General features: G+C 59.9%; 1 protein-coding gene across 3 annotated transcripts; it reads right to left on the bottom strand.

The window, feature by feature from the left end:
- Nucleotides 1–415: 415 nt before the first annotated feature.
- CLPTM1 (CLPTM1, transmembrane protein) lies at nt 416–14,534 on the bottom strand. 3 transcript variants are annotated; one of them, XM_026055664.1, is made up of 14 exons: nt 13,290–13,583; nt 11,845–13,161; nt 9,842–9,965; nt 8,843–9,001; nt 8,047–8,164; nt 7,030–7,115; nt 5,752–5,872; nt 4,901–5,145; nt 4,225–4,318; nt 3,331–3,521; nt 3,050–3,145; nt 2,596–2,731; nt 1,437–1,604; nt 416–1,080 (listed from the first exon to the last, which is right to left on the bottom strand). In XM_026055664.1, exons 3-14 carry the CDS (start codon nt 9,842–9,844, stop codon nt 812–814), a joined length of 1,686 nt encoding a protein of 561 aa, XP_025911449.1. In that variant the 5' UTR covers nt 9,845–9,965; nt 11,845–13,161; nt 13,290–13,583; the 3' UTR covers nt 416–811. The 3 variants fall into 3 exon arrangements, with proteins under 3 accessions (XP_025911449.1, XP_025911447.1, XP_025911448.1); XM_026055662.1 differs by lacking the exons at nt 11,845–13,161; nt 13,290–13,583 and adding an exon at nt 13,599–14,534; XM_026055663.1 differs by lacking the exons at nt 9,842–9,965; nt 11,845–13,161; nt 13,290–13,583 and adding an exon at nt 13,599–13,729.
- Between the last annotated feature and the right edge of the window lie 31 nt (nt 14,535–14,565).

The raw sequence follows: 14,565 nt of genomic DNA, 5'->3' as shown, positions 1-14,565 counted from the left end.
AGACCCCCCCCACGGGGGGGGGGAACAGGGACCCCCCCCAGCACAGTGGGGCTGCCCTAAGGAGGGGAGGGGGGGTTCACACATTAGGGACCCCCCCCTCACCCCCAGGGACCCCCATGGGGCAGTTTAGGGGCTGCCAAAATTAACCAGCCTCAGGCCAAGCTGGGATCCCAGGGATCAGCAAACCCCCCCCCCCCCCAAAAGGAGGGTTTGGGGGACCAGAGCCCCCCCCAGGACCCCCCCAAAGTCGCCCAAGCTGGGGATTCGGGGAGCAGCTTGGGGGGGCACACAAGGAGGGTGCCGTGAGCCGGGGAGGGGGTAACACGCCCCGCACAGGTGCCAGCCCCCCCCCCCCCCCCCGCGGGGCAGCCGCCTGCCACCCCCGGCGGAGCCAGCGCGGACACAGAGGAGCCGGTTTCGGTTCAACACCCACGTGAATTTATTCAATCCAGTCTGGAGTGCGATGAGGAGAAAGGGGCCGGTTTGGGCTAAATCAGCTCTCTTTATGGAAACAGAGACGACTCGGTCGAGAAAACTCCTTTACAATGTCCTAAACACCTGCACAATGGGATGGAGCTCACAATGATTACGTGACGAGTTTGACTTTAAATACAGAGACGGGGTTCGCTCCCTCGGATACAGCACAGCACACAGACTCCACCGAACCGCAACCCACCCCCCCAGAGTTCCTGGAATAGAAAATAAAAAGCCTCGGAGCCCAGCAGGCCACGTCGGCTCCATCACCGCCTCCTGTCCGGTTAGCCGACGGCATGGGCGAGTTAGGCTTCTTTAAAAATAAAGTTAGAGCAGGTTAATCCTTTTTCTTGTCCTCTGGCGCTTTCTCCCTGGGGGAGCTGTCGGGCGCCTGCGGCGCGGCGGAGCCGCGGGGCGGCCCCTCTGTCTCGGCGCCCGGCGTGCCGGGAGCTGGCCCGGCGGGCAGCGCGGCGGCGCCGTCGGGCAGCGCGGGGCTCGGCGTCGTCTGCGAGACCTGGTCCTCCCCGCTGATGCCAAACTCGTTGACGCGCGTGAGATCCACCCGGTAGATCCAGCGCTGGTAGAGGTAAATGAAGAAAACGACATCTGCGGGAGGAGAGGAGGAAAAAGAGTTAGGGATGGGAGGAGAGGAGGAAGTCGGAGATGAGATGCTCGGCTGAACAGAGCCAGGGCGCTGCCAGGGCTCTCCGCTCCCCCCAGGAGATGGTTTAAGAGCTCGGCTGCAGCCATGGGGACGGCTCCGGGGTGATTGGAGCGGGTGGGAAGGGACGGAGCAGCACCGGGACACAGCCCGGCCACGCGCTGCAGCCCCCTTCGCAGGGAGGCTCCCGGGGGTCTGCGTGATCCAGCCCGAGGAGGATCCAGCGGCGATTTATTCCCTGCAGCTACACGATCCGGCTCTCCAGCCCCGCGGAGCAGCGAGGCCGTGCCGAGCCCCTTACCGTCCCGCAGGCAGCCTATCCTGTACATCATGGGCATCTTGATCACGAAGGCGAAGAGGTCGTCGATGAAGGTGTTGAGGGCTTTGTAGGTCAGCATCCGCCAGGGCAGGTGGGCCACCGACTTCAGCTTGTAGTTGATGAACAGCTGGGGGGTCATGGTGATGAAACCTGCGGGACAGCGGAGGGGTGGGCCGCCGCGTCAGCCAGCGCTCAGCGCCAGCGCTCAGCGCCGCCAAAACAAGCCCTCCGGGCGAGCACGTTCCCTTCAAAGGCTTCTCCAGTTCGCGAGGCGGCCGGGGGTTGGAAAACGCAACCGGGAGAGCCTGTTCTCCCTCCTGCCATCCGTGGGAACAGGATCTCGGCCCCACGGCTTACCACTCTCTCTTTCCCATGCCCAATTCCTCCACCCTGCTAAGGCTGGGAGGGTTTTTCGGCGCCAAAACGTGTTTTTACACTGCCAGCAATGGCTGGGTTTGAGGAACTGAAATATTTGTCGGTTTTGGTTCAGCTTTCCAGCCCAGTGAAGATCAAAAACAGAAAACTGGACGAGAAAACACCGTAGGCAAAAGCCTGTGTAAAAGCACAACTGAGGCAATTACGGGACGCCGTTCCAGAAAGCAGCATTTCTGCGAGCCGCTCCCAAGTCAGCTGTTAACACGCAGAGCGAGACTAAATTATTGAAGCCGCCTTTTCCTACGTGCTGCTTTAGGGTGAAAGCTGGTGAATTAAGTCACAGCTGCTGCTCAAACGCTTCTGGAAACCTGAGACAGTTGGGACAAGCTGCGATGAGGACCACCACGGCTACGAAGCAGCAGACGGGACGGACAGACGCTGCCGAGGGACAGCCAGAGAAGAGGCAGCGCCGCAGCGTCCCCACCATGGGGGTTAGGGGGCAGGAACAGCCACGGCAGACGGCCCCGAGGCGCTCGCGAGCGCGGCCGGCCCGTTCGGCGTCCCTCGGGCTGACCCACGCAGAGGGAAGCCGAGCCTGTGGGTGCGACCTGGCACGCAGCCCCCCTCCCCCCAAATTAGAGGCGGTTTTGGGCAGCTCGGTGGCTACTCGTGGCAGCCGCGGACACGGCTTCTCCGCGCCGCTCCGGGCGCCGAGGAACGAAGGCGGAGGACGCTTGCTGGCGGCCCAGAGCCGCTCGCCACTCACCGAACGTCAGGAGGAAGCCGTAGAGCATGCTCAGCACCCACGAGTACCAGCCCTTGTGCTCCAGGTACAACAGACTGTACACGGCATAACAGCCCAGCAAGGGGAAGAGGATCCACGAGAGGTACCGGAAAGCCATCTGGGGAGACAACGATACCCGAGGTGAGCTGGGAAGAGGGTGGGATCCACAGGAAACAGCACTTCGGCCTCATGCTTCCCCCTCTCCCAGCTCAACAGCCCTTCCCAAAATATCAGAGGCTTCGGACCCCGTGGTCGGGCTGGGCAATGCCGGGAGCCTGCTTCTCTGACAGCCTGTGCTGTCGTGAGCACATCCCAGGGCTTTCGTGGAAGACGAGGCAGAAAGAGACTTCCCAGGATGTTCTCCCTCACTCGGAGAAGCTGGAGAGAGGCTCCGCATCACCCCCACCCTCGCCTCCTGGAGGGCCCCGCTACTCACATCGTCGTACACCTTGGTGGAAGACTCGATGTACGTGGATTTGTCTTTGAAAGTGAGACGCGGAAACACTCCTGCGACCTTGTTCTCTCGGTCCAGCTGCTCATCGGCCAAAGCAGAGAGGGGAAAGCAGTTACCAAACACCACTCTGCTATGCCCAAGCGGGACCGACCGCGACGCAGCGTGATTCTGTGCACCGCAGAGTGGCGCCCCACAGAGATCCAGAAGCACGGAGCAGTCCGAGAACGCTCCCGGACACCCAGAGCACCCAAGACACTGCTTACCCTGACATCCATGACCTTTGTGATCTTCCAGAGGTCGATGAGGAGCCCGATGAAGACGCTGACTTGCACCACGAAGTTCGTTTCATTGTCCAAGATGTAGAGGAGAACGACGAGCGACTGGAAGACGCCAAAGAAGACGGAGCGGACGGAGAGGCCCTCCAGGGACTGCCGGCTGTTCCAGAACTGGATGTCTGCAAACAAGGAATCGAAGCCAGGTCAAAGCTATGGTCCCCGTGCAGGGAAAACCACCACCTCTCTCCTCCCAGAGGAGCTGAATCAGGTCTGACTGGGAGGCCAGTTCACCCCTGCAGCGTGCGCAGAGCCCAGCACGGTGCCATGGGCTGTTCGGGAGGCTCCCAAGACCGGCCTTTCTCCTCCTTTCCCCAGATGGCAGAGGGAGTGAGAGCAACTCGCCTACACGTGGGAAAAGCGGGCAGGACATCGCCCAGAGATGAGCAGACGCTGCAAAGCGCGGTCTGAGCAACTGAGCTGGCAACGGAGGCCCAGAAAACCACAAATTTCCAGCTTTAAGCCCACAAGTCAGCCCTGCGGCATTGAGCAACGCGGCAGAGGAGCGACAGATGTCTCCGAGCACACGACAGCGGCCGCAGCCTGCCCGGGACGCGGCGAGATTTAGCCGTGGCTGCTGAAGATGTGACAAGCCCGTCTGGGGCTCCCTCTCCTTGCAACAGGGAAGAGGGTTCCCAGCAGCTCACGTCGCCTCCAGCAGCGCGTCGCACTCGGCTGGCTGAGATCACACCGTAGCGGGAGGCCGTCTGCTCCGTCACTGCCATGGGGACAGTAACAAGTGGCCCAGGAGAGGTGGGAGCAGGGACACACATCCCTCCCCTCTCCCCGGATTCCCTCAGCCCCAGGTCCCTCCACGAGACTCACCGTTTTTGAAGGCCAAGAACTCAAATATGCTGTGAACGATGGAAACGATGATGGTCAGAGCCAGCAGATATGGGTTCGTCTCCAGGAGGGCAACCTGGAACAGGCAACGAGAACCTCGCTGAGGCTCCATCCCATCCTCCCGCTGCTCCCCACATCACAGCAAACAAGCCGAGGAGGCCCAGGGAAGGATCGGGGAGAAGATGTTGATGCTTTAAGGATTTTCTCCAACACGGAAACTGGCCACGTCACCATCACGTTGCTGCATATCGCCTGCACGGCCCAAGGGACCCAGGCACCTGGGACACCACGGTGGCACACACCGCAAAATAAGGAATGGATGACTGGGGCGATGCTTCCCTGCCTCCACCTCCCCTCGGCATCGTTCCCAAAGAGGCTGGGAAAAGCTGGGGGCCGCAATTTGGAAGCCAGTTTGAGCTGGTGGGTTCAGGTCCCTCTATGAGCGCTTCGAGAGGAAGAGGACAGGGAGAGGAGAGCTCGTATCACAAAGCAAACTAACAAGGAGTCATTGCAACGAAGAACTGGAATTAACACTTCCAGAAAGCTACGGAGAAGGGGAAGGAGTCGCTGTAGAAGAGTATCTGAGCCTGATCCCAGCCTACAAGAACAAGCAGGAGGGCCGCGTCAGGGAGAAAGGAGACCTGTGAGCGGCTCTTACCTTCACCGAGTCCTGCTCCTCGTCCGACTGCTCGTACAGGTCCTCTCCCAGGAAATTCCAGGGGGACTTGGTACTCTGGGCAGCGTAGAGCTGCCAGCGCCACAGGGAGAGCGGGCAGAAGGAGAGGCGGAAGGGCAGGCGCTGCAGGGTCTCGTTAATGGGGAAATAGTCCTTCTGCAGGTTCCAGTAGTCGTTGAAGTAGAGGATGGGGTAGTAGTCGCCGCTGACGGCGTCGAACTTCACGTCTGCAGCCGGGGGGAAGAGAGCAGAGAGACCTGAGCAAGCCACGGGGATGCAACGGGGAGCCACAAGAGCCCTTTTACTGCCGCTTCTCTGCCAGCGCGGCGCTTGTGAGAGACCTACAGGCTGCCAAACCCCGAACCGGCCTGGTACAAGCGCCCCGAGAGTGGGAGCTACGGCAGGAGGGAGGTGGCTTCGTCCCCAGAGGATCCCTGGGGACACAGGTGAGCCACAGCCACAGCACCTGGCTCAAACCTGCTGCTCTCGGAGGGCATCAAACAGGCAGCCAGGAAGTTTGGACAGTCCCTGCTGCAGTTAGCACGCCAGTAACAGGAGCCCCGAGCGCCCAGACGGCACCAGCGCGGTATTACCGGGGTGAATATCTGCTTAACGAGGCGTTAGGCAGAAGGGAGTCACCCAGCATCAAACGCCGGCAGAGGACAGCTCCCAAAACCCCTTAAAAGGCACCAAATTGCAACGGAGAAATGACCCCCTATTCCCAAGGGAGCCCAAACACGTTCTCCAAGGAGGAACGGGCTGCCAGCGCGGCAGGAGACGGCGGGGCCAGGCTCCGTCGGAGCAGGGGAGCCGCTGCACATCCCGGTCCTTACACTGGTCCAGGGGGGGCGGCACGCTGCCCTTCACCCAGGGCGTGTGGTCGTCCACCATGTTGATGGTCAAGTTGGGGTGCCAGTGCGAGATGACCTCCACGGGACCGTAGTCTTCTGCCCTCTGCAACGAGAACAAAGTCACGGCGTGCGCTGGGTGCCACGGACCCTTGCGTCCCCACCACGACGGGGACGGACAGCCCCAGGGACCCAGGCCGAGGCAGGGAGACAGCTTTTAGACCTAAAATAACCCCAGAAAAACGGAGCAGCCATAGGAGGGGGCATCCTGGAGCAGGAACACCGAGACGAGCAAGGCTTGAGAGCAAAGACGGCGAGCCGTGGTACCTGTCGTGTTCTCCATGCCATAATTTACCATGCAGAGCCCCAAAGTGGACCCACTCCCTTTGGGGCAGGCAGTAACTCCTGTTCAGTCCATTACTAACCCTAAGGGTTAAGCCTACACCCAAAGCAAGGCCAGGCCTGAGCCTGGATAAGCAGCTTTGTAGGCCTCTGGCTCCTGCCCTTCCACATATCTTTAGCCAGGGGAACTTGAGGGGCCGCAAGATGCCGGAGCTGGCTCAAGCCAAGCCACAAAACCCTGCCGGGGAATCCCCAGGGCTGCTTTCCTCCTGCTACGCGAGGCCCACGTGAACACGGAGCCCACCAGGGCGTACACTGCACGCACAAGATGTGGGACAGCCCAGAGCAGGACGCAGGCAGGGACGCTCGCCCGCCGCATCTTACTTGGGATTAGCCCCTCGGCAGCCCACCGCCTCGCCGTCACCCGCTAGACAAGGCAGGAAAGGAGGGAGGAGGAAGAGGCAGGGCCAACCCTCCTGTCCCAACAGGGCTAAAAATGGTACGGCAAAGTCACGGGCCTGTTTCCCCTCTGCTTTATCTTCGGAGCAGGAGGAGCAACAAACCCCAAGCAGGAGGGGCACTCTGCCGTGAGTTCCCAGCACCTTTGATCGGAGGACGGCACGTGAATATTGAGGAGTTTGGTGGGGGCTTCACTGCTTTCCCAGGGGTGAACGCTAACCCAGAGCGAGGCAGCTACTTCCCTGGATCCACCAAGAGTGGTGAAGACACCCATTTGCTCAGTCAAGTGCTTTACGAACCAGCTATCACAGGCGAGGCTTGAGGGAGAAGCCCTAAAATGCACCGTCCTCCAAAGGCGACGGACACTGGGCCAGCGCGAGCTGAGCTGCTCTCGCTGCGGTTACGCTTGGCTCAAAGGAGAAGCGACCCAAAGCCAACGGGGCAAGAGGAGGAGACGGTTACCTTGATCATTTCGGGGTCTGCTTCCGTCTCTCCAGTCAGAAGGTTCTTGGTTTTCTGGAACCGCCGCCGTTTGTATTTATTGATCACTGGAAGGAGAGGGGACATGTGAGCGGTGCTAGTGCTTCCCACAGCCCGAAGGAACATCTGCCTGTTCCTCTGGGACCCAGCCTGGGTGGATAACCGGAAAGCAGCCATCCTGGGAACGCCCTATGAATCCCTGCTGTCGAGTTGATCCCACTCCTGCTCTCTCCCAACCTTCCTTCTCCCATTCGGTGCCACCGGACACTAGCGCTGCCACAGAGACCAACAGGAATCGATCAGGCCCCTAAAACTCCCTCTGATACAGACACTTCTCTGTCCACGCTTCCATCTCTACCAGACGCCACCCGCAAGGAGGAGTAACCTGGACCATCTTACTGGTCTTCCTAGCTATCACAGCAAAAGGCTGTAGCGTTGGGACAGTTTTTCAGTGAACAGCCAGTCAAAGTAACAGCCAAACCTTGGGATAACCCATCCGTCCTAAGCGCTTTTAGGAGAAAACATCTAAAATGAAGCATCCTGATCCTCCTGTCCTGCAGCAAGACCTAAAGAGGGCAATTCCTTCCTCTTCTAAACAACCGTTTTGCAGACCGCATACAGCTACGTGCTCCCTCCTGCGGGATGCTGGTAGATGTCAGGAGTTCAAGCAGGTTTAGAGAAACTGGGTAGGTTCACGAAAGAAAAATTCAGTGCCAAGAAACAGAGACGACCTCCAGCGCAGAGAATACCCAGGCCAGACTGCTGGAGGCTGCTGGGAATAGGATATTTGCCCTAATCTTAACCTCTACCTTTAGGCACCTGCCTTTGCTCATCCAATGGCAAACAGAGCTTGGTCTGAGCCCTTAAGGCTCTCAATTTTGACACGGGAAACGGGGTGCCAGCTTGCGTGATCCATGCTCTCCCCAGCCCTCTGAGCCACTCACACGCCGAGCGCAACCCCGCGACCGCTGCCCCTTCTGCCCCCGAATCGGGCCTTACTGCGTGACGTGTGGACCGTGGCGAGGCGTCTGTAGAGGTTTTTCTGTCTGGGATCCGGGTGGAAGCCGCTCTTTGTGAAGTACACGTGGATGTAGATGGAGCCGTTTTGCTGGACGCTCTGAAATCACACACCGGCACGGAGGTTACGGCTGGACTTTGGGCTGCACAGGGCGAGTTTACCGCAGCCTGCGGGAGCTCAGCTGCAGTTTCCTAACCACAGCCGCTGCCTCGGCACCTGTGTACGTACAGCACCTAGCACAGGTGTCAACCACCCCCCTCGCATCAATTAACTCTGTGTGTAACGAAAATGCAAGGAAGCAGCTGCTCTTTCACAGCATCCTAACAGCAACACGTCCGTGGCCTGTGCCTAGGTGCAGAGCAAAGACTTCAGCTGCTCTAGGGCCAGGAGTAAAGCGTTAAGCCTTTAAAGCTGGCTATGACACAGGCTTGTGCCACAGCGGACCAAAATCGATGGCTTCGAGTCCTGTCACCTCCTTTGCAGCAAGCACTGAGCGAGGCAGAGCCTCCCCGCATTTTGGGCCAAGCCCAGTTCACAGGGTCTCGCTTGCGGATAGCGAAACGGATACTAATAAACGCGACGGCAGGGATGTGCTGCGGTAGCCAACACCCACACAACTCCACGTCTCAGCTCCGCTCGCCCGCTGGAGCTCGGAGCTTTTGGGGTTGTTTTTGGTACGATACCCAACAAAAACGTGGATGATCCCTGCCAGCCCCTTGACGGCCTTTCATCTGGCTTCAAACCTCCCAGAAAGAGCAGCCGGAGCCCCGCACCCACCTGTGAAATGTCTACCTCCCCGTAGTGCTCGTAACACCCATCCGCATTCTCCCCGCTGGTCCAGTCCCCGTAGACGAGATCCCGCTTCTGCCAGAACAGCGCCGAGCTGACGTTGAAATCCGTAAAGTGCTCGTGCTCCGAGATGTAAACGTACAGGTCCTGCGGAGAGAGGTGCACGTTGGCCGCTGGCAGGCGACTCGGCCCGACGGCTCTGCACCCTCCCCAACCGCCCGAGCCTCCCATGCGCAGCGTGATGGCGCAGGTACTAGAACTGCCTTCCCCGGAGAGCTGATAACACACAGCATCGCAGCCCGGCGCGGAAGGGCATTTGGTAGCTGCATGCAAGGCGGGAAGGTTGCTAGGTTCATCCCAGCCCTCCCGCGAAGGCTGCCGAGAAACCAGCACACAAGCAGCGAGAAAGGCGTCAGGTCAGGGATGGAGGCAGCGGAGACGGGAGCCTCCCGTCACTAGATCCCACCTACGGCAAAGAGCCACAGAAACCGAGCAGGATCCGCAGAGCCACGTGGGAACGGCACAACGGATTCCCTGGGCTGCACATCCAGGCCCGGATCCTCCTGCCCCTCCGCGTCCTTCACACCAGCCTGCACTTTCCAGGTTGATCTCAGCACCGCGAGAGCTCGAGATGAGCTGAAGCGGCTACGGCGCCGGATGCGGTTTGAAGAACTCATCTGAGAAGGATGAGGATTCGCATACGGACATTTAGAAAGCCAACGTGTGCCAATTGCTCCATCTCGCACCCCTGCGAAGGTGGGAGGGGGTTTGCAAGCAGGGGCTCAGGGCATAACAGGCTAAGTGACTTGCTCAGGGCTCTCACGGCACGGTGCGGAGCGACTCCTGCATCCCGCTTCCAGCATTTCGCCCCCGGCAGCGGTAACAGGGCGCCTGGGATGGCCTGAGCCGCAGGAGGCGTTAGCCCCAGCTTCAGTAGCCGCGAGCCCGCTCCGACCTGACCCAACTGGGAGCTTCTGTCGGCATTACCATCAAAGTGTCCTTAGGGAAGAGGTTTCGGCTGGGAGCTCGCGGCGTCCCGCCAGCGCTGCTCTGCTCCTGGGGCGCCGGCCCGCGGCGGAACCAACTGCTGATGGCCCAGATGATAAAAATCCTGCGGAAGAAAGAGGAGGAGAAGTCACCCAGGCATTTGAACCGCCCTCCCTAACCAAATCAGCCGCGGTCTTGCACAAACAACGCTGCCCGTTCCCTGGAGTCGGAGGGGAAAATTGCTGCTACTGGATTTCCGAGCTTTCACTTCCAGGCTCAGGTTTTCACTCCCCTCAGTCGCCTCAGGCATTCGCCCTTGGGCGAGAACAAGCTGGTTCAGGGCCAGCTCAGACTCCCGCGAAGCAGCGCCAGGCACGGCAGGCTCTGCCGGCAGCAGGGCGAAGGTGCTCGCAGCTCGCCGCGAGGCCGCAGCGATAGCGCTGCGCTCCGAGGTATCCCAGCCTCTGCGGCTGGGCTGCGGGATGGGGACACCGGGGCGTCCCCACGTCCCGACAGAGGCCTCGGGTCAGCGAAGTGAAGCGTCGAGTAGGAGTTCAACCCAAGACCGACGTCGGGGACCGAACCACGAGGACATCGAAGCTACAGGACAAAGTTGGCCCCTGTGAATTTACAGGGGGCAGAAGCTACGAGGACCAGTGGGTCTGAGCGTGCTTCCAGGCGCACGCGGAAGCCTTCCCAGCAGAGCCCAAGCCCTTCGCTTGCTCTCGATCTCCGGAACACCAACAGACACTTCTTAAGTCAAAGCCAGCCAAGGGAGACAGTAAATTTGCTCCCTGTCTTCTGGGATATAGACTTTGGGGTCTGTGCGTAGCGCAGGGCAGCTGAACGAGGGCCCACGCTGGGCAGGACAGATGATCTTCCGTCTCCTCCCGGCTCGGAAACGTGTAAGCTACGGCCGTAGCTGTGACATTTCCCGGCTTGGAGCCCGCAGCTGTAATTCCCTCCAAACGCCAGGCCCCACAGGGGCTCTCCCTGGGTTGCTTCCAGCACGCAGGCCGGGACAGGTCCCTTCTGTACTTCCTACCTCTCCGCACGGCAGTAGCACTTGAATATAGGAAAAAATGCTCAATTTTTTTTTTTTAATTTTGGACCATTCCTTCTGGCAGGGCCCCGCTCACGAGGCAGCATGTCTCAAGGTGAAAAGGTTTTCAGCCCCGTTTTTCTTTGCAGTTAAAGCTTGTGCAGTATTGCGTCCGTGCCTCAAGTGACGTTAAACCAGACTCTCTTCTCCTGGTCTAAGCACAATGCTCCAAGATAACAAGCCTGGAAACAGCAGGCAGCGCCAGCAGCACCAGCCAGCAACTAAACAACTCCTCTCCGAGACCAAACGATGGCCAAAAGCGCAAAGTGACTTCACAGGGAGAAACGGGCTCTGATCCATTAGTTACTTTCCTAGATGCCCATGCCATGAGAAAGCCCAGTTCTCAGGTGGAAGACCCTGGAGACGCACTGAGTTTAGCCAGGATTTCACTCGTTAAAACGGTCTTGTTGCGCTGGGTCAGAGCTTTTGAGAAAGTCAGAGCAAGGGTTTCAACAGGAAGCCTGAGCAAGCTTCCCTGAGCTGTCAGAGCCGAGCAGGTTCTCGCTGAACGGGAGGAAAGGCGCAGAGCCCTGCACAAAGTCCGCACTGCCGGCTCTCCTGCGAGCTCACCGCGTTAACAGATCCAAAGAGTTAACGGTCCTGCTCCCTCCTGGTTACGCACCACGCGGGAGTGCCAACAGATCTCGCTCAGACAGTCACAACAAGGCCTGCAGCCAGCCCAACACGACAGCGGAGAGAGGAGTTTGTTTTCTAGAACAACCTAGAGCGTTACCGGCTGTACAGGGAAGGTTTGGGAGCCTCTTTCTTCCTCGAAAGAGGCCGGTTCCAGAAAGCAGAGCAGACACGAGGCACAATGTTTGTACGCCGAAAACAAAACATCACCCGCTCCCCGTCCGAGCGACCCGCTCAGGGCCAGGCGCCGGGACTGCTTTCCACCTACCAGCAAGCGCGATTCTTCCCTCGCGCCTCCTAGTCCCCTCTCTGCCATCCAGCCACGACACAGGCAACAACTTCAAGCGCCTCTGCCGCGAAAGCTCTTCATTCGCCGCGATCGCTACGCGACGAGAGGATTTAGTGCTCTCTCCTGGCGGAGACTCCGGTTTTCCCGGCCAGCAGACAGGCCGCAGGGTCACGCTCGCTGCGCGGGAGAGCTCCACTGGCCATTCAGAAGGATTTGCCAAGGGAGATGACGCTTTGGAGAGGAACAAATCTGCCCCCAAGTCTGGTGGGGCAGAAACAGAAAGACAGACTGATTTCCCTCCCAGGAGCGCGGCTTCTCAGGGCGCTTCAGAGAAGCGCGGGGAAGGCAGCGCATTGAACCAGGGTAGACGTGCAGAGACTTCGCACGTGGAAGAACAGAAGCGTGAAGGAGTCGCAGCTTTCGTGATCATGACCCCTTCAACACCAGATGCAGCAGGTCCAAGACCCCAGAGCGCGTCCACAGCAGGTCTGTCGGCTCCAGCGTCTGGAATTCCTCACCGCAATGCGGACGAGGCTGGGAAGAACCCGTCTGCGTGCTGATAAAAACACAGGTTTGGGTTGTACATGTCCAAATACGCAGTGCCGGCTCCCGGCAGGCAGCACATGAGCCAGGCACTACGGCAAGAACCCTGGAGAAGCCTTCGGTGAAGGGAGCAATGCAGCCGAGCCAGCTGATCCATCCTCATCCTAGGAAAAGCATCCCTGCAGTGCCCAAGAGTGAGAGCAGAGACGGGATAAAGCAAACGCTGGCTGTCCCTGCTTACGCTCACGGCGTTCCTCATTTTCACGGGATGGGAGAGACGCAGAGGGCAGCGCAGCCAAACGCGGAGGTACGGTCTTGCGAGCGGCCTCAAGATCCTGCCGCTCCCCATGGATCCAGCTGGGCTTGTGCTCCTGAGATCGGCCACTCTCCGACCCAAACTGCAGCCGGAGGGGAGGCCGGGTTGCAGCTTCACAGCCTGCGCTTTGCTTCGCGGGGCCAAGGAAGGGCCCCCAAACCCCACGGGAGACGCGTGGGCTGTTCTGCCGTCGCGGCGTCGGGGGGGGAAGCTCAGTGGTCTGTCAGCAACGCCCCAGGCAGCGCTATCAGTCACCTGGCAGGGTTTTACGGCGGCTCAGCAGCAGCCCGCCGTCCTCGAGCGATCTTTTCTCTCGCCTGGTCCGCGTGGGTTCACCGAGGCTCCGGATGAGCCCTGAAGAGGAGCTGCCGGCCTGCCAGGGAGGCGAGGTTGGTCACGGAGCCCAGCCTGAGGCAGTTCAAAGTCCATCCAGGAGCCTGGGTTGAAGAAAGGCATCCGAGGTGGCGGAGAGCTGGGTCACAAACCTGCCCGGGGCAGCTCATCCGCTCCAGCCCCACGTGGGAGCTCGGTTCGGCCCGGAAAACCATCCCGAGCAGAAGCTTACCGGGGCCTTCAGGCTGGAAATCTGCTGGAGCTCTTCCCTCCTCCATGAGGACAGCGACTTCCAAGAACTGCTACGTTGCCCTGGGACTGTCCAGATGCATTTTTAACAGCTGGTTTTATTCCTGGGGCTTCATTTTGCCTCTCACCACCTGTTTAACGCTCCCAAACTGCAGCTCCTTCCCTTTCCATAGCCATCCGACAGCTCAAGATCTCCGCAAGAGCATACGAAGCAGCAATATTTTAAAATAGCCTTCCCAAGCTGCACAGACCCAGCTGCAAGCAGAAACACCCCAGCCTCCTCCTCCCCCACCTGAGGAAGGCTCCTTCGCGGCAGAGACCAAGCCGAAGCAGAGGTGACCACCGGCATCCCCGGGGAAGCGCAGTCTCCCTGGGACAGGGACACCAGGGCCTTTCTGCCCGCTTGGCGGCAGCGGCGCTCAGCCGAAGGAGCATTTGAAGTACTCCGCACCACAGCCTGGACTTTGGATCCCTCTAGACAAGCTCCGGAGGGCACCGACGTCTCCTCGGAAGGGAGCAGGAAGCGCGCTCAGCCTGCTTAAGCAGCTGCTCCTGCCCACAACGAACTAATCCGTGAACTTCCACGTTTATCTCAGCCACAAAAGAATAGCTCGAGGCTATAAAAGCTGCGAAGTAGCTCGAGATCCTGGAGTTCAGGCAAGTCGGGCGCGGAGCCCCGTGGATTACGGGCCCTGCGTCGGCCCCTTGGGGTGCTCTCGCCAGCCAGCAACAGTTGCACATCACGCCTGAGTCACCCGCACGGTCACCAGGCCCCGATCGTGACACCCTGATCCCACTGGCAGGGATTTGCCAAGGCTGCTGGGATTGGAGGCAGTTTGCCAGGGACCCCGGCATCTGGGGCAGTAGGGGAGCTACCAGGCTTTCCCCCCTCCCCAGCACAAGCCTGGGAATATGACGGATCTTCAGCACCTCCCTCCCATCGCGAGGGACCCCAGCGTCCCCCCAGAAGCGAGCGAGCCAGCTCGCCGCCCCTCCGCACCACGGACACTGGCGTCCAAGGGATTTTGGGGACGGGGGGCAACACCTCTCGTGGGACCCCACAGCCCAGGGATATCGGGGAGAGGGAGATGTTCTCCTTCCTCCCCTTCGGGGACCCCTAGTGCCTGGAGACACACAACAGGATACGACGGGATGAGGACCAAGCCCCGGTACCCAACGGCACAGTGGAGAACGGGACATGGCGGGATGGGGCACGATCCCCGGTGACATGGTGGGGGGGTGAGAGAAGGACAAGACCG

The sequence above is a fragment of the Apteryx rowi genome, unplaced genomic scaffold (assembly GCF_003343035.1).
Source record: "Apteryx rowi isolate R43461 unplaced genomic scaffold, aptRow1 scaffold_1249, whole genome shotgun sequence".
NCBI classification, from domain to species: domain Eukaryota; kingdom Metazoa; phylum Chordata; class Aves; order Apterygiformes; family Apterygidae; genus Apteryx; species Apteryx rowi.
Note: the sequence above shows the minus strand (reverse complement) of the source record. Positions and strands in the feature narration are given on the sequence as shown.

Bases quoted from the DNA above. Each gene is read 5' to 3' on its own strand.
- CLPTM1 (XM_026055662.1), bottom strand. From the start codon at position 13,741: ATGCTCCTTCGGCTGAGCGCCGCTGCCGCCAAGCGGGCAGAAAGGCCC. The intron at 9,002-9,841 runs GTAATGCCGACA...CTCTCTCCGCAG, and splicing joins TCCCTAAGGACACTTTGATG to GACCTGTACGTTTACATCTC. The intron at 5,146-5,751 runs GTAAGGACCGGG...CCCCGGCTGCAG, and splicing joins GCCGCCCCCCCTGGACCAGT to ACGTGAAGTTCGACGCCGTC.